The 21,650-nt window shown below is 51.3% G+C and overlaps 1 protein-coding gene across 3 annotated transcripts in view; it reads right to left on the bottom strand.

Moving 5' to 3' along the window:
• Positions 1 to 21,650, bottom strand: part of Zmiz1 (zinc finger MIZ-type containing 1) — a 209,786-nt gene that overhangs the window by 80,962 nt on the left and 107,174 nt on the right. For all 3 annotated transcript variants that reach the window (XM_031360908.1, XM_031360909.1, XM_031360910.1), the window contains exons 4-6: positions 14,966 to 15,074; positions 10,877 to 10,990; positions 4,818 to 4,923 (exon numbers count right to left, since the gene is read on the bottom strand). In XM_031360908.1, the coding sequence (XP_031216768.1) occupies positions 4,818 to 4,923; positions 10,877 to 10,990; positions 14,966 to 15,025 (280 nt within the window). In that variant the 5' untranslated portion in view covers positions 15,026 to 15,074. The remainder of the gene's footprint in view (positions 1 to 4,817; positions 4,924 to 10,876; positions 10,991 to 14,965; positions 15,075 to 21,650) is intronic.

Below are 21,650 nucleotides of genomic sequence, written 5' to 3'. Positions count from 1 at the left end.
ACTATGGCTTGGGGGTGCATCTTCATTTCCTTTGGTCCCTGGGCTGCTTACCTTCTGGGCTCTGACATTCTCTATTCTGTCATTTCAACACGTGCTGGCTGCTCAGAGGGTCAGCTGAGGCTATATAGACCTATTCAAGCACAGACACCAGCGGAAGCATGCAGACGACTCTTGGGGACCCTTGGACATGGCGACTGCCTGGTACTTGCTCCCATGTAGGCTGAACAGAAGGCTGAACCACTGAGCGCCCAAGAGGCTGACATTTCAGTAGAGCCCGCCAAATTACTCTGGGCTGGCATGAGGTGGTGGAGGGGGCTGGTGGGCATTGCTATAGCTTTGGAGGAGAGCTTGGGCTGTGTCAGGTGCTGGGGGCTGGGCAGGTGACCTTCTATGCTAGGAAGGGATGGGGGGGTGAGGGAGGGTGCAGCTGGCACTTCAGGAGCCTCAAGATGAGGATGCGAGTGCATGTGCGCATGCGTGCTCCTGCTCCCGTGTGCGCAGAGGCTAAAGGCTGCAGCAGAACAAAGAGTTGGGGGCTGGGCATCAGAGGGCCCCACGTGGAGGCAGCTGCCTGGGCAGCTTGCTGTAGTGTCTGGGCTCTGCTCGGCTCTGCATTCCGTCTCCTTCTCTCTCATGTTCACGCCATACAATGCTGCCCCCAGGCCTGAGCCTGCTCACAGTCACCACCCTGCTCACTGCCACAACCACGCATGCATCCCAACTCTCTGGCAGCATTCTTGACAAAGCACCTCTTCTCGCAGCATGATCTCATTGCACGGCCTTCTCAAGCCCCAGCCTGGCCTCCTGACAGGAGAGACAGAAGGCAGAAGGGTGGGAGAGGCGCCCATAGATGCAGCCAGTCACATGTGCACACACTGCTCAGCCATTCAGTTACAGTCATACACCACCGCCAGAGCCCACACACAGCTGTGAACACTTATAGGTCTCCATGCACTGAAACCCCTCCATTATTACAGACAGACTCACCAGATACATGTGTACATAATCAACACAGCCAGACATACCAGGCATGAGCATACACGAGTATGCAAACAGACAGACAGACAACGTACATACAGCGTGACATACAGTCACACACACAGAGATGCAGACCATGTACATACATACCCACACAGCCAGACACACCAGGCATAAGCATAAATGAACATACAAACACATAGACAGACATACATATAATGTACGCATGCATGACATACAGCTACACACAGACCATGTACATACATACCCACACAGCCAGAAATACCAGGCACAAATACACAGGGAGATGGTCTTGAACACACTTACAGCACTACACACTCACAATGCACACATGCATGATACACAGCCACACAATGCACATACTTCACATAAAGGCACACATGCATGCACAGCCATACACAAGTAGAGCCATATGTACCCAGTGTGGGGTTAAAGTCTGAGAGGCAAGGAAACTCAGAAAGGCACAGAAAGTCAAGGAAGATAGATATGGCCAAGAATAACGAGGAAGGGACAGCCAGCAGAGGCCCTTGGGGAGGAAGGACAGTGACACTGCCCAGGCAAGCTAGACAAAGTGGAGCCTAGGTAAATGGGAGACGACAGGGGGAAGAACAGCTGGGGTGCCACAGTCTCTGAGCACAGAGTGCCAGGACCAAGGCCTCTTGGGAGACTAGGAAAGCCATGTGTACCTGAAGGGCAGGTTTCATCTGGTAATGGACCAACTTATCCACAGAGCTAAGGGGGAGAGATGTGCCTTTTGGGTGGAAGGGAGAGGTCAGGAGATGTGTTGGGGACAAATACATGGAGAATGATAGCTGGAGAGTGGCATGTGTTGGTGTCCACCATGTCAAGTACCACCTGGGCATCTCAGCCCACACTGAGAGAGCCAGCCATCTGAGTTCCCAGAGGCAGGTGTGCAACAGGGCAGCAAGCCTCCAAGACCACAGCTCTGAGCCAGGCAAGATGGCTGAGAGATCAACCTTGTGCCCAACAGGCCCCTCATCCCTTGACAGGAACCAGTGGTTGAGCTCCCTTAAGACTGGCCTCTGGTCTCTCAAGCAGGGATGCCCTAACTTCTTGAAGACACACCTAGGGAAGCTGGTGAGTCAGAGCTGTTGGTTCGGACAGGTCTGACTCCTAACGAGGGAATATTCCATTTCTGCCAAGGAACAGACATGCTGCATCACCAGCTGCCAAAGGAGGGAGTACATGGACAAAGGAGTACATGGACGGACACTTTGCCTTAGGCCCAGCACAGGAAGGGGTGTTGTGAACTGTGTGACCTTGCCCAGCTTTGACACAGACAGAGGGAGAACAAACCCAAGTTTCAGAATCGATGCTGAAATGGCTCTTGGAAAGTGCAGCATCCTGCTGCTGTGCCAAGTGAAAGAATGCCTGGATCCTAGACAGGAGTCAGCTGAGATGGAGTAGGCAAAGCCCTCAGAAGAGGCTGGAGTCCTAGGCCCAGCTGGATCGTTTGTGAGCTGTGGGACCACAGACAAGCCACAAGACTTCTCTGAACTTCAGTGTCCTCATCCATAAATGTAGATAATATTCTGTGCCTCACAAAGCTGAGGTTTTCAGCACTTTTCTATTGTATGAGACATTAGGAGGGGTTGAAGAGACCCAGAGGTCAGGTCTCACAGGGTAGGAAGCCTTCCCCTGTACCAAGGACTAGTTCTGGCTTCCAGGATGCCCATCTCCCATTGGCCTTGTTTCTCTTTGCCTACATAATCTTTCTTGACTTTGCCTACTATCTACCTACCTACCTACCTACCTACCTACCTACCTACCTACCTACCTACCTATCTATCTATCTATCTATCTATCTATCTATCTATCTATCTATCTATCTATCTGTATGAGGGAGATGGAACCCGGGTCTCATATATGCTAGATGTCCTGGTTAGTCTTCTGTCAACTTGACATAGGTGGGGTCATCTGGGAAGACAGAACTGCACTTGAGAATATGCCTCCATCAGATTGGCCTCTGGCGAGTCTGTGGGACATTTTCCTGACTAATGATTGATGTGGGAAGGCCCAGGTCACTGTGGATGGTGCCATCCCCAGGCAGGTGGTCCTGGAATGCATAAATAAGCCAACTGAGCAAGTCATGAGAAGCAAGCCATGAGAAGCAAGCCAATATGTAGCATTGCTCCATGGCCTTTGCTTTCATTCCTGCCTCGAGGTTCCTGCTTTTAGTCAGCTCTGACTTTCCTTCCTGATGGCATAGGGTTATCTGTAGATGGAAATAAATCCTTTACTCTCCACATTGCTTTTGATCATGGTAAGTTATCACAGCAATAAAAAACAGCAAAGACACTAGACAAGCATCTTACCACCATGCCATGCCCCAGTGGTCTCCTTAGAGACCTGCCAGTGGCCCCTATGTCCACACTGATCTCTGGCCCAAGCAATTTGTTCCTTGTGCTAGCAGAGATAGGATGTCATAGCCTGGGATTTTAGCCATGTTTCCATTACCCTCAGGACAGAGAACACAACCTTTAAGACAGGGCCTACATGATTCAGCTACCATTGACTTCACCAGCCTCCCTCTGGCCCTGTGCTCTTGCCTCTAGGTTTCAGAACTACCATCCTCGTTTTAATTCGGACACAAAGCTCTGTCCTGTTCCCACTCAAGGACCTTTGCATAGAAGGCTCCTTTCACCTGTGAAGGAACTGTCACCTATTCAACTCTTTCTCAACTTTGGGAAGCTTCCCTTGACCCAGCCTGGTCTGCGTCTTCCAACCCTCTCCTACACTCTTCCTTCATAGCACTTAGCACAGCCTGAACCTGCAGACACTTCAACATGCCTGTACATCTGCATGTGCATGCATGTGCGCTCCCCCTACATTACAGTCACCTGCCCACTTATTCTGAATCAATAAAGAGTATTAGTATCATCCTGACCCCACACTCTGCGCTTTATGTGTTTCTAGAACTTACCATGACCCCTGCAAGACAAGTCTCACTATCATTCCTACTTTCCCAAGGAAGTCAAACTGAGGCCTAGAGATCATACGCTCAGCAAGGGCACCCCGATAGTTGTTTGTCTGCGTTTTTTAAAGTCCAAATGTACCCGCTGCCTAAACATATCTATGGGGCAGGTGCAAAAGTGGATCATTAAGAAAGCAAACAAATAGAAAAATTGAGATGGGGGTCCAGCTTTTTTGCCCAGCTTGCCCCCAAGCCCCAGTAACTATAATGTGTTTCCTTCAAACCAGAATGCAGGCTAGTACCTTCCAGACCTCTGTAAACGCGGACTCAGGAGTCGCATGCCATGCCCAAGTCTCAATAGACAATGTTTTGCAGAAGATTTTTTTTTTAAAGAAATGCTAGATTGACAGGTTCCGTTTCATTTTTCTTTAAGTGGGTTTTGAAAGAATGAGTAAATAAATGAATGAATGAGTGAATGAAAGAGTGAATGGTGGGAAAGGATCACTATGCATGCTAGCTCTGTAGTACCAACCTGACTACGTATAACTCAGTGACCAGGAAAACCTCTCCTGCCTCCCTGAACCTCAGTGTCCTCACTGGTGCAATTGGATAGATAACATAAGGCATCCACCAAGCACCTGCCGCAATGATGGCATGTGAAGATGCTTGCCCTGCCTCCAGGTCAGTGCCTAGGCTGGGGTGTAGCGAATCTGAGAGTACTACCCCTCTGCTGGGAGACACACAGGGCTGAGCCCTATTTGTAAGCCACGGGGCTAATGGCTCAGCCACTCACCCTCAGAGGCTTGTACCACCCCTATACCAACGGAGGCTCTTCCTGCCCTTCTGCTTCCACCTGTCGAGCCCCAGACAGGTAGGTACTTACCGGCAGACTTGGGGGTGAACTTGTCTCGATTTGCAGCACACACAGCCAAGAGTCTGTAGCCTAGGTCCAGGTCAAACCCTTGCTGGGCAGCCACACGGCTGACAACCTGGCAGCAGGAAACGAGGAAATCCAGGGTGAGTTATCATTCCCTCAGAGCTCTGAGCCTAAGTAGGTACACATACCCACAACAATAATGAAGCAGGTGAAGGCACCAGGCTTCGGTAGGGTCAAAGGCCAGATGGAGTCAGGACTCTAGTAGGTCTCTTTTAATGGCTTGAATGATGACCTAGCTAGCCATTTGCTTGAGATGTAGTACCACCTTCGCTAGAGTGGCTCCAGCTAGGTGCTCTGCATCACCCTACAGCTGTTCACCTTACTTCCCAACTCCTATCTCCAGGATGCTTCTCTTCTCACAGCCTCCCCTCAACTATGTCTGGCCTTCTGTTCCTACCTCTGCAGGTACTCACTACCTCTGCTGCTCCCAGGCATCAGCACATTTTGGGGTATCTCCTGGAGATGTCCTGTATCCCCTACTATCCTGCATCAACAGCCATACCCTGAGAAGCAGGGCCCTGGGACTTGCTGCTCTTCCAACCATTTACAGGTAGAGTTGCCTACAGTATGTCAAAGACCCCTGGACCAGGTGGACACCTGGTTCTGTAGATCATCACACCTGAGCCTAGAAATGCAGAACCCTGTATTCTGGAGATCAGTCTGGGGTCTGACTCAGCACTAGGCCTTTAGAGTAAGCCCCTAAATCTTACGCATCAGGAGAGATAGGTGCCTCCTTGGGGTACTGTGTGGAGCTGGGGTGCCCCAAGGACCAAAGAGACCCCCCCCAGAGGCTCCTGTATCTGATTCTGTCCCAAGAAGACCTACCCCTAGGTGACCTGCTGCTTCCAGATTTGTACTCCCATCTCATTAACAAAGGCAAGACCATGCTTCCTTGTTAAGGGGGGAGGAGCTTAGAAAAGGCACTCCCACAGGAGAGCAGCTGAGGAGGCCATGGCTGAGCAGGAGGACGAAGCTTCCAGCTGCTGGGAAAGGGAGGCTGAGTCCTTAAGTCTCTGGGGTCTGCCCTACTTGGATGCTGTTGAGGGGCCTCAGGCTGCAGGGGGTTTAGCCTGGCATCCAGGGCCATCACGATAGCACCCCACTCAGGGTGGGAGAGGGCTCACAAGGGTTCTAATGGCTGAAAGGGAGAATCCTTTCAACCAAGCCTGTGAGGCCAGCTCTCCTTCTCCTCTCCCTCCGCATCCTGTTCTCCCTTTCTTTGGAAGGGTATCAGTGTGTAGCCTAATCTGGCTTCCAACTTGTGATCCTCCTGAGTGCTGAGACTGCAGATGTACCACCGTGCCTGGCTCCATCTCCTCTTTTAAACAGAAGGGACACGGAAGGTCAGATGGAGTGTAACAGAATGAGGGAGGAACCAGCAGAGCGCCTTTTCCCAGGACCTGCCAGACCAGAGCTCTGGACCCTCTGTCCTGGAAAACCTCTGTATGCCCAAAGCCAGCTAGGATGGGAGCTAATTTCACTTTGGGATGTTTGCTCGCTTTCTAATGCAAAGAGAATCCCTCTATGCTTCCCACACTCTTTCCCACATGCTTCCTGGCTCTATGTCTTTCACCCTGTAGAGTGGCGCTTCCTCACTGTCTGCCTCAGGCCGGATCCCTAATACAGTCTGGCCTGTGGAGGTTTTCAAGTTTCTAGTTAGGGACTCTGAGGAGCGGGGAAGGTTCTAGACTTTCTGAGCTGCAGCTTAGATGTCGCCTGTGGCGTCTTCCATTTCTGGAACAACAGCCTAGGGGGCATCATGGAGCTCAACCATGGAGTCACTGTGTTTGGACTGGTGCAATGCTAGGGTTTGCTGGGGAACACTTGTCAATCATAGCATCCTGAGAACTTGATTCCCAAGGCACAAGAGTGTAGTATGTGTGTGTGTGGTCCAGGTAGTCTGGCCAACACAGGGTTAAAGCCATAGCTCTTCACCTCCAGGTCTGCTACTGGCCAGTCTTGTTGCACTGGTTTAGAAAACCAATTCTAGCTGAGTTGAGCAAGAGAGGCCCAGGGTCAGGAATAGAAGGAGCATAAGGACTTCAGGTCATTGAGACAGTGGGTCTGCTGTGGCCAAGTCTGGCATGCTTTGGGCTCAAGTTATCTTTTACTGAGAAAGAAAGGGGTGTTGCTTGAGATCATACAGCAAAGGTATGACAGAGCAAGCAAACCAGAGCCTGTGACACTAAAAAGCCTCACGTGGTGCCCAGCCCTTGGCGGAGTCTGAGCCCCCAAGAAGGTCTCATAAGGTAGGGTCCTCTTGGCCATTGGTAAGGCGTATAGGTAAACTGCGCAGATTATATCTCAGAGAGGCCTGTGGTTGGCCTAGACTGAATACATGCTAGAAACCAGCTCATCTAAGGCCATCCTTCTGCTAGGCCTAGCTGGCAGGTACCTTGAGGGGGCACCCAGTAGGGTGTTTAGTTTCAATATTTCAAAGGGTGAAAATATTGTCCCAGAGACAAGACTTGCCTACAGGATCACACGGTCCTGGTGTGGCAGCTGCTTCTCTGAACTTAGGTATGAATGAATCTGGGGTGTGCATGTGCCCTTCACAGTCATCTCCCTTTGCTTGCTCAAGTGACTACCTAATCCCTGGGCCTTAGTTCCTTCACCTGTGAAATGGGTACGGATGTTTTTATGACTAGTGGATTGGAGTGAGTCCAGACAGGCCTCCAGGGGTTGGTTTAGGTGGCCCGTGGCCCAGAGATTCACATTTGAATTGACTCTGGGCAGCTTAGAAGTTGGTGGGAAAACAAACAAGCAATAAACAAACACAACACAAAACAAACAAACAAACAAAACACCTAAAAATCAAAACCAAAAACAACAAGAAAAACCCCTCCATGTCCATTTGTTCTCTGCAGCTGAGTGGTTTTTAATTTATATCCTCAAAGTAAGCCGATCTGGAGGAATTTGGAACTAGCTACCAGAGGTCATTGAGGGAACTGTGTCAACCTGCAGGCTTAGCTACCTCTGACTAGGGAGGGCCCCAAGCCTGCAGTGCGCGTGTGCATGTGCGTGTGTGCATGTGTATGTATGTGTGTGCATGTGTATGTGTGTGTGTGTGCGCGTGCGTGTGTGTGTGCGTGCGTGTGTGTGCCCATGCGTGTACGTGCGCATGTGCGCGTGTGTATGTATGTGTGTGTATGTGTGTGTGCGTGTGTATGTGTGTGTGTGCGTGTGTATGTGTGTGTGTGCGTGTGTATGTGTGTGCGCGTGTGCATGTGTATATATGTGTGTGCGTGTGTATGTGTGTGTGCGCGCGCGTGTGCATGTGTGCGTGTGTATGTATGTGTGTGTGCGTGTATGTGCATGCGTGTGTGGATGTGTATGTATGCGTGTGTATGTGTGTGTGTGCGCGTGTGTATATATGTGTGTGTATGTATGTGTATGTGCGTGCATGCGCGTGTGCATGTGTATGTATGTGTGTGTGCATGTGCGCGTGTGTATGTATGTGTGTATGTATGTGTGTGTGTATGTGTGTGGGTGTGTGTGCATGCGCATGTGGATGTGTATGTATGTGTGTGTATGTGTGTGTGCACGCGTGTATATATGTGTGTGTATATGTGTGTGTGTGTGTGTGTGCGCGCGCGCGCGCGCGCGCGTGCGTGTGTGCTGGGGAGGGTTTATCCTCCCTGCCCTGCATTGGTCTCTTCTTGCAGGAAGCACTGGGGTGAAGAGGGTAACTTCCTTCCCTGCCTCCCTGGAAGGGTCTTCTCTAGATACCGTGAAGATGGAGACCTGAAAAACAGACTGGATACCAAGGTCACCTTCTGTGACCTTCCCCTCTGCAATTCCCACCTGCAGCAGGCTCTCCTGAGCTCATAGGCCTGTGCAGCTGTAGCCATGTTTGGGGGGGGCGTGGAGGGGCTTTCAAGGGCTCCCTTTGGCTGGGAGGCAGGCTGGAGGGCAGGGGTAAGCACGTGCTTTATCGTGGGGAGGTGGCTCCAGGGAACTGACACTGAACCTCTGTCCACAGTGTCCTCTGCCTGGAAAGAGACATCTCTACTCAGGAACATCTCAAGGGGTCCTCCTGCGGGAGGTCCCTCCTGCAGGAAGCCGTGCGTTGCTGCTTATTCCTAGGATGGACCCCCCCCCCAACCCAACACATACACAAAGCCCTGCACTGCTGTTCACTTGCAGGACAGACCCCCACAACTACTCCGTACTTGGGCACAGCTCTCAGTCTCCTGCTTTTTTGCCACCCAGAACCTGTCCAGCTGACACCTAGGCTTTGTTCTCCTAGTCTGTGGGTCCTTCCCCAGGAATAAGACCTTCTGAGTTCTTACTGGGTTTCATGGTTCCCTTGGTGGCTCGCAGCAGGGACTTGGTAAATATGTCTGCTGAACGACTAAATGAACGACGAGCAAGGCAGGTTTAGCCCCTGGTCCATCCAGGCTGGCCAGGGCTCCCTTGGGTCCATAATGTAGACAGGGCCCAAGCTTGGGGCAGTATGCTGGGGTAGCGTATTAGTTTGTTTAGCAACATACTGCGCATGGCCCCAGACTCTCTTCCCACTATAGTTACAGGAAACTGGGGTGGGAACTGTGGCCTGGGCAACATCTGGCCCTCTCCATGGGGCTTAGGCCAGACCCAGATCCTGCAAAGAGGATTAGGCAGCTGGGTGGAGAGGGGAGCTGGGGGGGGGGGGGGGGGGGGGGGGGGGGGGGGGGGGGGCTGAAGGATAAGAAAGACAGGGCTGTGCAGGTGGCTTGAGTGAGACAGATGCGGCCAGCTTCTGATAGACTGAGCCCTGGGAGGCTCTGGGCCATGTTTTAGGTGGGCTGGGACACTCCCTTTAGGTTCACATGGGCTCAGCTAGAGACTGAGATGCTTTAAGACCAGGTGGCATGGCAGTCAGTTCTGAGTCTTTGTGTCTTCCTCTGTAAAACAGGCCGCTTGAAGGACAGGTGGATTCTGCGAGGTGGCATGTGCCACGGGCATCTCAGCCTTTCTCAGAACAAGATATCCTAATGTGGTCACCCTGTCTCCTCTTCTAAGCCAGAGCTAAGCTGGGCTCTTTGTCCCCCTCCTTTCTGAAGCTCCTCAGGAGACACCGCTCCTGCCTGGCCATGTATCTCCAGCCTATATTCCACACTCAGGACATGCAGGCTCTACACGGTGTGATCCATGCTCCCTTCCGAGCCCACTCCAGGCCTTCTGAGAGACTGTCCTAATGCAAGCCACATGGCTGGGGGACACTTAAAAGCTACAGAAGACTCCTGGTTTCTTTCTAGCCTCAGGCTTGGGCAGGTTCAAGATCCTGCCTAGTCTGGATCCTAGAACCCTACCCAGTCCTATGGACACCAAGGGCCTTTGCAAATGCTGCTTTGGGGTCCAGGAATGCTCTGGCTGTGCTCAGCAGCCTGGGAAGCTGTGCCATATGTGGGAGCGGCTTTGCATGACTAGCCCCGCCTCCCAGCAGGCAAAGACCCATACCCGCTCTTGTCACCTGTACTGTTATTCGCAGACATTTCTTCACATTGCTGCCCCTTACTAAGAAATCAAGCTTAAGAAAGTTTTATTTATCTTGGGGGTATCCAGGATTTGACAGAGGAGATCAGAGGGGATCACACATGGTAAATGAGGGATCAATCAAGGTCTGTTTGTCCAGATGGATGAATATAACAGGGGCTCTATACATGCTCTTGAGTTGACAGATAGACAACCAGAGCGGAGCTCAATAAATATTCAGTCAATAAAGGAATAAATAGCTGTGGAAAAGGAAGGCAGAGTCCTTCGAGCTCCCCTGCCTCTGAGAGAGCACTGGTCCCCACGGTGTGCTTCTCATCAAGTGTGAGGAAGCCGCACATCCCATGAAACTGTCTCCATATCAGACCCGGCAGTGGGGCGGGGGTATGCACCTGGAGGGCCAGCTTGCAGCATGGGCAGCTATTCCCCCAGCATTTGGAGCCCACAGAAAGGTATGTGGACAGGACTTCTGGTCCTGCATCCATGCTTCCCAGAATGCCTCTGGAGGCTGGGAGGAGGTAAAGACTCACCGTCAGGCAGCCCATGAGGCTCTGCTCAAAGGGCCGCTGGAAGGCTCGAGGGTCTCCGCACCAATCCAGCAGCTCTGTAGCAGCATTGTGGAAGTTGGCGGGGTTCTGTAAGTGCTGTGGAGAAAAAAAGAGAAAGGCTTGAGTCTGCAAGAAGAGGCCAGGGAACAGAGGACCTCAGGACTAGCCAGAAAGGAGGCACGCAGAAAGGAGCAGAAGGCAGGCTGGATTCTCCAGCTATCTCAGACACCCTCTATGCAAAGCCTGGCCCATGGCAGCAGGATGAAGCCAGCAACCCATTTCAAGGATGAGAGAATCAGGCCTAGTAAAGGCCAGAGCCATCAGACATCCAAGTGCTCTGTGGATGCAGGTGGCTGGGGAGGGGTCCCAGAGGGGTTTGGAAGGTGGTACCCAGTGTCTATACTTGAGACCAGCAGGCTCTGGAGGTGCCTTCCTAACAACTCACCCCTTCTCACCCTCTTTACTCCAGCTCAGGCCCTCCCTGTGTGTGCAGGAGGAGGAGGATACCCTGGGAAGGGAGACTTGGCATACAGTGTCTGGATCATCATGCTGTCTATAGTACGGTGCATGTGGCTTTAGTGCTCTTAGCTTCAAAGCTCCTCCAGCTCCTGAGGCCTTGATCTGAGCCCTTTTGGAGCCTCTTCCTCCTGCCTCACACATAGGAAAGTCAGAATCCTGGGGCTTTCAGAGTTATTTCAGGCCCCAGGCTGCCAGTATGGAGGAGTTGAAAAGAGCTCACTTCATCCTTAACACTGACCCTCAGCTTCCTGGGTCCTTGTCATTTGGCACTGGGACCAGACCAGGACCATGGGACAAGTTAGAGTCACAGCTGTGATTTGGCCTAGTGGTAAGTATGACCCCAGAGGGTATCATGTAGAAACCAGATGCAGACACACAGGATGCTAGCAGCTCCAGGCCCTGTGGTATTGGTGAGACAGCAGGATCTCACTGGCCTAGATGGGCCCTGTAACTCACCTGTGGCATGAGTCACTTCACAGCCAGGGCAGAGTGGGCCTTGGAGCTGGCACCCCAGAATGAGGCTGTGGGAGCCCTTCTGGGATCAGGGCTCTGGGATCACTCTGCCTGTGCCCCTTATTAATCTAGGACAGTCCTTTTCACTTCTCCCAGCCTCAGCCATCCATCTGTAAGTTGGGAACGGGAGACTCCCATGTGGTCATGGGAATTTTGGTTCCTTGTGCTGCTTATCAGAGTATGGTTCATGGAAGGAAATGCTTACAGTGAGAAGAAAGTGAACTCAATAAGATCACCCCTCTCCATGAAGGAGAGAAACAGAGGGAGAAAAAGGCCAACTGAGCAGTAACAGCCTGGGTCCCTGGGGTCAGGTGACAATTAAACAAGACCAGGCTGGGCTTATGTGGTCCAGGCGGAGCACCTGACAGGTGGTGTGGCTCCACATGCAGATGCCCTTGGCTCAGGGTTAGGGTTAGGTCTCAGAGGTTCCCCATCTTCTCTGTAGGAGCCCAGCTGTGTGAGGCTCTCGGGCTTGGCTCTCTAAAGCCACAGCTCCTTCTACAAGATCACCAAAACAGGAGGAGCCACTGCATCCATAGCCACGCCCTTGGGGAGGGTGGCTGCCTGGCTTTGCTTCTGCTTCTGGCGTTCACTTCTAAATCTGCCTTTCAGAGGCCCCAGGGAGCACTGGGGCTCTGATGGAGCATTGCAGCTCAGCAGCTCCTTCTGGCTTGCACTCCTCCTGACAACCAGGTGTTTCATTTATTTATGCGATGCCCGCAACCAATCAGCAGTGTCAGCAAGCTCCGAACCTACTCTCAGGTGGTTGTATCAATGCTCTTTGGAGATCTGAGCCTCTGAGTGGCCTCTGAGGAGGCCTGGTCTTGTTCAGACCCTATTTGTGCACGAGCTGTCTGTCACTTGCCAGCTTCCTCTCCATTCACAGCTGGCTCATTATGGGATGCCTCTCACAGAGGAGGTAAACAGTAGCATCCTCTTAATGCTATTGCCTGGCTCTCTGTGGCCTCAGGCGAGGCCCTTCTCTCTGTGCGTTCGTCTCAGCCTCATTACAGCTTAAGCACATAGAGACCGTGTTTTGATGACACACAAAGTGCCTACCTGGCCCGAACCCCACCGCAGCCACTGAGTCACACAGCCCTGAGGACATTACTGAATCTCAGAGCTCTCATTTGTGCAATGGGGGTCGGGGAGAGTAAGGTGGGGGCGTGTAGGGCTGTGGCCAAGTGTAGAAGTGTGGGAGAAGCCTGTTACTGAGCGGGGACACATGGGGCTGCTGGCAACTGGTGCTTCCCATGCAGGGGCCTCGCTTTTCATATGAACCTCTAGACTCTAGAATCTAGAAGATAGAAACAACTTCCTAGGCACACCTGACCTCTAGACTGGCACAGGATCAAGTCTGAAAGGAGTGATGGGTGGGTATCTGATTATCCTAATGACAACTTCTCTACTGAGGTCAGCCACCTAGCCACTTTACAAGGGACCCCAGTGGCCCGGGGAGGGAAAGGGGCCAGGTGAAGGTTATGATGAACACCCTGTAGTAGGGACACATCTGGAACCGTTGGCAGAGGTTCCACCCTGTTGCTGGTACTAGACACCAATGGCCCATTTCCCATCAGAAAGCCCTCCCCCACCCCAAATTCCTCAGGGGACTGGAGCTATACACATGATTCCTGAGTGTGTGGGCAGGAAGTGGGCATAACAATGCTCCAACTGGGGCTGGCTCCCCAAGAGGTGATGGATTCATTTTATCAATCCAACTGCCCACCAGTCCTTCTGTGGGATGATAGACACATGGATGAATCATAGACACATTCATCTATGTGTCTATCCACCCATCCAGAACAAATCCATCCACCTGCCCATCTGCCCATTCAAGCATTCATCACTTTATCCCTTATCCATCCACTCATCCATCTGTCCACTCATCTAGAAGCCAATTTATCCAGCCAGTCACCCATTCATCCATCTACCTATCTATCATCTATACATACCTACTCACCTAACTCTCCAGCTGTCTGTCCATCCATCCACTCACCCACCCTCCTCTGCACCCATCTGAAATACTATGGCCCCACCCTGGATGGACGGAGCACCATGTAGGACATTGTGGACTTTGAGATCCTCATGCCTCAGCTCAAGAGGAGAGCAGGATAAGTGGGGTTACTGGGTGACCAGAAAGGCCCTGAGCTCAGGCTCAGGGTGTGCTGATGCTCCAAAGTCAGCCTAGGGCCTGGGGAGCTTTCTGGGCACTATGAACTGATTCACAGTACAGAGTTCTCCCTTTGGCACTAAGGATCTCATCTTGTGAAGAGGAAGCCTTGGTTCTCCCAGCACCTAGAAGCTAAAGAAGGGGGCAGCCAACCAAGAGAGCTGCAGAGAAGGGCTCTATGGTGCTATGGTGTCCTGGTCATGTGTAGGGGTACCTAGTGAGGGGTTCCCTACTTCACAACAACCCGTGACAGGGGTGCTGGAGATGAACTGCTGCTGGGGTTCTGAGTGTGGCCAAGCTGGGGAACCACCCACAGTTTCCCTAGGATGAAGTTTCCCTAGCACCACTGAAGCAGCATTCCCTCTCTGTACTTCAGTTTCCTTTTCTGTAAAGATTCTCAGAACCTTTCCCTTTCTTGTAACTTTTGGACACAGGGCCTCATGCAGCTCATGCTGGCCTCAAATTCACTGTGTGACTAGAGATTATCTGGAACTACAATCTGGAACTCCCGATCTTCCTGCTTCCATATACCTACTGCTTGGGGTCACAGAAGTGTGTCAACCATGCCAGGCCTTTTCTATTTACTGTTAGCAAGCAGTTGGAGCAGGGGCCCAGAGAATAGGTCTGGGGAGGGAGTTGGTAGAAGGTGGACCATGGTGTCGGGCACCTCACCGGGACTCCAAGCATGGAAGCAAAACCCAGAGAAGGCAGGACACTGGTCCAAAGTCGCTCAGCTGGGTGGGAATGAGGCACGGCTGGCATTCATATGCATGTAACTCTAGAGTTAGCTGCCACCCAGGGACCATCCTGCTGCAGCACAGACCTACTCCCTGCCTGTCCCGCCCACCTTGCCAGCTGCCCACACCCACCTGCTTGATGCACTGCAGACGGTCATTGGTCTGCTGGATGTGCCTGTCCATAGAATTCATTCTGGCCGTTTCGCTGGGTCCTACCCGAGAGCCATGAACGTGGTCCAGCCTGAAGGAGAGAGGAAAGAGGGTGTCACTGAGTGAGGTACACCTGACAACCGAGCACAGCTTCCCAGCTACCCTCCCATTTCCACACTGGCAGTCCTGCCCTAGAGGGGCCCTGAGTGACCAGCTTTATCTTAAGAGGTTTCCAGCAAGAAAGTAAAAGTGTGATCTGTGCTTGTATTTATTTCTCCCATCCTGTCCTGTCCCTCCTTTCACTGTCTTGATACCTGCCAAATATTAATACTCTCTGACACCCAGCTCCTTGTCCATCATTTCTGTATCATTTCAATGTTTATTGATGCCCTGGATAGTTTTATATCGACTTGATACAAGCTAAAGTCATTCGAGAGAAGGAAACCTCAATTGAAAAAAAAAAATACCTCCATAAGATCTAGCTGTAGGGGGCTGGAGAGATGGCTCAGTGGTTAAAAGTGCTGACTGTTCTTCCAGAGGAACCAGGTTCAATTCTCAGCACCCACACAGCAGCTCACAACTGTCTAACTTCAAGATCTGACACACCCACGCAGACATACGTGCAGGCAAAACATCAATGCACACAAAATAAAAATACATTGAAAAGAAAAAGATCGGATTATAGACAGAAGAGTCTGTGGGTATTATTTTCTTAGTTGGTGACTGATAGGGAAGGGCCCAGCCCATTGTGGGTGTAGGGATGTGGGGATGGTTGGACCAATTCTCTTAGTCAGGTTTCTATCACTGTGATGAAACATAGTGACCAAAAGCAACCTGGGCTGGTGGTCCTGGGTTCTGTAAGAAAGCAGGATGAACAAGTCATGAAGAGCAATCCAGTAAGTAAGCAGCTCCCTTCACTGTGCCTGTGTCAGCCCTCCCCCACCCCTGTTTGATTTCATACCTTGGCTTCCCTCAATGGGCTGTGACTCAGTGTAGTAAGCTAAATAAACCCTTTCCTCCCCAGGTTGCTTTTGGTCACGGTGCTTCATCACAGTGATAGTAACCTGACTAAGAGAATTGGTCCAGCCATCCCCACATCCCTACACCCATTCCCACACTCTGAGTTTCCATCTGCTGAATCCTGTGCTTCTGCTTGCCTGGAAACCCTGCAAGATCCCCAGTTCTGGGGCCAGCCGTCCGCTTGTGAAAATGACACGGTCTAGGAACTCTTGGTGTGTGTGTGTGCATAGTCGCAGCATTGGGAAGGCTGAGGCAGAAGAATCATCAGTTTTGGAGAGACTCTGTCTCAAACTCTAGGTCACCTACCAGCTAATGGTCAAGTGCTGGCTCAGGCCCAGGGCACTGACAGATACTGCAATATTCCCACATTGTAGGCAAGGAAACTATGACTCCGATTACAGTTGATCCTGTAAGAGCCAGGGCATAATCCTGGGTTTCCTGTTCTAACCTATGAGACAGGTTCTGGGGCATGCCTAGGGGGTCCCTGCTGGGGGACAGGAGGGGAGCAGAACACCCTGGCATCTTCAAGCAGAGGATGTTTCCTCCCAGGCACACTTGCAGAGAGCCTCGGCTAGCATTCTAGTGACAAAGGAAGGCTCTTGCGGCCAGAGATAAATCACAGGGAAGGCAGAGACAAGGGGCGGCCCAGAGAGAAGTGGGCCAATGGTACACCATTGGACAGGTTATCTTGATTCTTGGCAATATCTGAGGGTCTCTGAATGATCATCCTGCTCTAAACATGGGCAAATAATGGCAGCCAGGATTCCTGTAAAGTGTGTGTTTTCTAAGGCTGGAGGGGTGGCTCAATGGTTAAGAACATTTGCTGTTCTTGCGAAGGACCTGGGTTTGGTTCTTAACACTCATGTGATAGCTCACAACTACCTATAACTTCAGTTTTATGAGATCAGACACCCTCTTCTGGCTTCCTCAGGTATTTGGTGTGCATGTGGTGTATATATATTTATATATTCAGTCAAACACTCATACATATATGCGGTGTGTGTATGTGTGTGTGTGTGTGTGTGTGTGTGTGTGAAAGAGAGAGAAGCAGGGAGACACACAGAGACAGAGAGACTTCTAAAGCTGGCTAGGACGAGGATAGTGAGCCAAAAGAACCCAGAAAGTCATGCTTGCACATATCGATAACTTCAGTAGCCTAAGGATGTTCTACCCGCCCACAGAAGCTTCTAGCAAGTATGAGGAGCTTGCACATCCAGGTCAGCTTAGTGACTGTCTGGGGACCCAGAAAGGAAGCACAAAGAAACCCCAGGCCTGGGATAACCAGCACCCAGTTCAGAGGCTGTAACCAACCAGGAATAGACCTCCATGGCCATACCAGCCAGCAGGGGACACTCTAGACAAACCACAGCATCCTGAGGGCCAGATGCCAACTCCAGACTCTCAAGTCTTCTGGGCACCTCTTCCCCATCATTCTAAAAGCTCAGAGGTGTCCTGAGCTCGAAAAGCCAGGAGGGCCTTGTGCAGTCATCCCTGGCTTCAAAGCTTCAGTTTCCCCAATGGAGAGGAGGCAAGGGTCCCCTGTGGCTCCACCAAGTTCTGCCTCGAAGCAGGATCTTTCACTTAGGAAGGCCACACCACTTAGGACCAGGGACCCAGAGAGGCCTTGCTTGACACATGTTTGCACATATTGACAACTTTGGTAGCCTAAGGATGCTCTGCCCACCCATGGATGCTTCTAGCAAGTATGAGGAGCTTGCACATCCCTGGTCAGCAACCTTTGGGCCCCAAGACTGCTTTTCCCTATGGGTCCTGTTAAGACCCCAAGCCTTACTTCAGGAGGCAAATAGCAAAGAGACAGACGGTACCATTCTAGATCAGGCTAGCCTTCAAAGGGTCTCTGGATTCAAAGATCTTCAGGATACCAGTAGGCAAAGTTGTTCCCAACCTGACAGTCCACTTGACTTTGTTTTGGGGAACCCAAAACCCATAATGATTTTGTCCAAGATGACACACTCGGTCTGTATCTGTCCAGGTCTGGGCTCCATCTTATGGAATCAAGACGTGATCTGGCTGGGCTTTCAACACTTGTGAGACTCATAGGACATCAGAGAGATAACTATCAGGAGACATTACAGACCACAGGGACAACAGAAGGGTCCCTGATCCTCCCACAAAAATACAGTCTCATTGTTGTTCAGACTGGTTTCAAATTCATGGGAATCCTCCTGCTTCAGTGCTGGTATTACAGTTACCTAGCTGTCATATATTCTATTTATAAAATAAAGTATCTGGCTGAAGAAAGAGGCCCATATAGATAAGGTGACATGCAATACACTCTTTTTTTTTTTTCTTTTTCCCAGATAGGGACTTTGTATGTAGCCCAGGTTGGCCTTGAATACATGAAACTCTTGTTTGAGCTTCTTGAGCCATTATACTTAGCTGAGGTGTCACTTTTGAAACTGCTTGTATCAATGGAGAGGAATGGGGTCAATAACACAGGACTGAACAGAGATGGTGGGTCTGAATTCCACACTGAAAGGGGCAAGGACTTGAAAGCTAAGGGTCCAGGATCTGAGGAGAGATTAGCACCAGGTAAGAAAAAAAAAGGGGGGGACATGAAGGGGACAGTCTGGCTTCTGTACACACTGTTTTCACTGGCAGCCGGATTCTGAGGCATAGCTGATTTTTCTCAATTTTTAAAGCCTTTGAGAGGTGAAAATGCAAGGAGGCCACTCGCTGGGCTAAGCTAGAAACCTCCGCCTTTCTAACCATTAGCATGCTGTTCTTCCCATATTCCCTCAAGACTGGTGGCCACAGTCTCCTGCATATTCCTATCTCAAGCCATGACTGGGTCCCAAAAGAAGTCCTTGTTCCCATTCAACCTGTCCAAAGCCAGTGGTTTGCAAGGTCACCCAGAACCCCAGCACAGCACCCTGTTATCAGGAAGTGGCGAGCCGTTGGCGGCCAGCAGAGGTCGCCCCACTGCCACAGAAGCACCACTCAGCTGTGTTTGCCTCCAGGTGGTTTTAGACATCCTTACAAAATCATCAGTGGAAGCTGCTCGAGCACCCAGGCAGGTCCGGGCTCTCTACCAACTGAGAGCCTGGTACCAGCGCCTGGGAGCCTTTTCCACTCTGCCACCCTCCGAATGAGCGTGGACTCCTTCAGGGACCTTGACATTGGTCCTGCCATCTCTGTCCTTGCAAGTCTTTCTAGTTAGCCTGGGGTAGGGGTTGGGGGTGGTGTCTACAGTGAGTGCCTGCTCTGTCACCCTCCCACTGTGCGAACAGGGCAAGAAGCTGGGCCTCAGTTTGTCTATCTGTAAAATGAAGGCCTGGACAAGCCGTCCTCTGGCAGCTTGCCAAACCCCAGCATCCGAGGTCTCCAGCTGCCTGGAAACTCCACCTCAGTAGGAGCAGCGCATTCAACTTTAAAATTCAAAGGTTCTTCCCAAGCTGTGGAGCCTGCAGCCTGGAAAACTCCATGAAAGCCACTCCCAGCACTCCACCAACCCCCTGCCAGATGGCCCAACGCCCCAGGCACGGCCTCTCTTGAAGCTATGCCTGACCAGAGTTCATCACATGTATGGAAGTTTTTAGGTGACGACATGGTAGTCAGACTGAGTCTTCCCGATTTCCAGGGGTGGCCGTGCGGGGAGAAGTTTCTGTTGACAGTAAGTCATCTCCTGGCAACGCTCAGGTCAGGTTTGGCCCGTGTACTTAAAGCTTCTTGGAGAATGAACTGCAGAGAGCTGAGGGGGACTAAGAAGCCAAGCTCTTCAACTATGCCAGTGGCAGAAAAGAGTGGACAGAGGTCTCAAATAGGCAAGAACCCATCTGGCTGTCTTACATATAGGGTCTTTCCCTGGACACAGGGACAGAGAATTTTTACTGTACTGTGAGCACTCGGAGCACCCCAGTGTGGCAAGAGCACCTCACCACCCTCTTACAGACACTGTGCTTGCTTTTCTTACTTCTCAGGCCTAGTGAGTGAACCTGAGCGTCTCCAGGTAGAGGTGCTTTTTTGGTACTGTACCCACACCTACGTACCCTTCTGCACTCTCCATAGCTGATATGTGCATACACGGGCTGCTGGCCCAGATGCACTCGAGCACGCACATCTCCTGACAGCTTGCACAGGCAAGTAGCACATCTCTGGGGAGCTGTGTGAGCAACGGTGTGCAGAAATGATTCAATCACCATGCACATCTGCAGCTCGAGTTGGGGGGAGGGGGGAGGGGGGCTGGCAGAAGGGCTGGGAGGCTCTGCCCACCGTCTGACTTGAGGCTGTGCTTTGAAACGGGACCAGGGGGACAGCCTTGCTCTGGCAAGACAGGAAGAAAGAAAGAAAGAAAGAAAGAAAGAAAGAAAGAAAGAAAGAAAGAAAGAAAGAAAGAGAAAGAAAGGAAGGGAAGAAAGAAGGAAGGAAGGAAGGAAGGAAGGAAGGAAGGAAGGAAGGAAGGAAGAAAGAGAGGCAGAAAGACAGACAGACAGACAGACAGACAGACAGAAAGGGGGAGGGGGAGGGAAGGGGAGGGGAGGGAGGAAACATAGAAGCTAGAGTTTAGGGCATCATCCCAACCTGTCCCTGCAGCAGTACGGTGGTTTGAATAAGCTTGAGGCATGGGCTTGTGGGATTAGGTATGTCACTGTGGACATGGGCTTTAAGGCTCTCATCCTAGTTGCCTGGAAGCCAGTCTTCTCCTAGTGGCCTTCAGATGAAGATGTAGAACTCTCAGCTCCTCCTGCACCATACCTGCCTGGATGCTGCCATGCTCCTACCTTGATGATACTGGACTAAACCTCTGAACCTGTAAGCCAGGCTCAATGAAATGTTGTCTCTTATAAGAGTTGCCCTGGTCATGGTGCCTGTTAACAGCAGTAAAACCCTCACTAAGACAAGAAGCTTTAGATTTTTAGGGGCATATAGGTCATGGAGCTTGGGCATGTGTCAACAGCATCTATGTCTTCTCCTGGCCTGGCCCCCTTCTCCCACTGCTCTTAACTCACATCCCAAGCCCCTTACTCGGGTGGCTCGCTGCCTCCTAGTCTGAGATCTGAACACATTGCTACAGCTTTGACATGGCCTGTGCTCAGGTCAGACTGCCTGCCCTTTCACCCTGAAAGGTCCAGCAAAGTGTAGTTGGCAAGAGACACTACTCACTCACTCTACTCCAGTCCCCTCAGGGTCAGTCACACACCTGTCTCTCCTTCAGCTGGGATGGCTGACAGTTGTTCATCTTGAAGCCCATACCCCAAATGTGCTCATTCAATGGATAGGCATGGGAGAATGCATGGCTAAGGTACTGAGACCGTAACCTTAGCTGGAACTAGGGGATCTCGGGACTGACAGGTATTGGCCACTTAGGACAGTGTCCTTAAGGGGTGATCCGTGTTCCATGGATGTAAAGGATGACTTCAGGTCGTCTCTGGGCAAACCTTTTCCATTTTCATAGTGAAGTCTTGGTCTGGGAAAATGACCAAGGGTGAATTCATGGGTCTTATTTACGATGGAGTTAAACTCCTTATCTAATGGCTGACCTAAGTGAGCTCAAAGGTCATTTTAAATGTAGTCTTAGTTGAGAGTTGGGTGGGATGTGATGGCCGGGAATGAGGTAAGGGAAGCTCTGATGTAGACCTCCACCCTCCTCATCTTAAAGGAGAGGTCACGGGAGCTCGGAGAAATG

The sequence above is a fragment of the Mastomys coucha genome, unplaced genomic scaffold (genome assembly GCF_008632895.1).
Source record: "Mastomys coucha isolate ucsf_1 unplaced genomic scaffold, UCSF_Mcou_1 pScaffold9, whole genome shotgun sequence".
In the NCBI taxonomy this organism is placed as follows: domain Eukaryota; kingdom Metazoa; phylum Chordata; class Mammalia; order Rodentia; family Muridae; genus Mastomys; species Mastomys coucha.
This window is presented reverse-complemented; position numbering and strand designations above follow the sequence as displayed.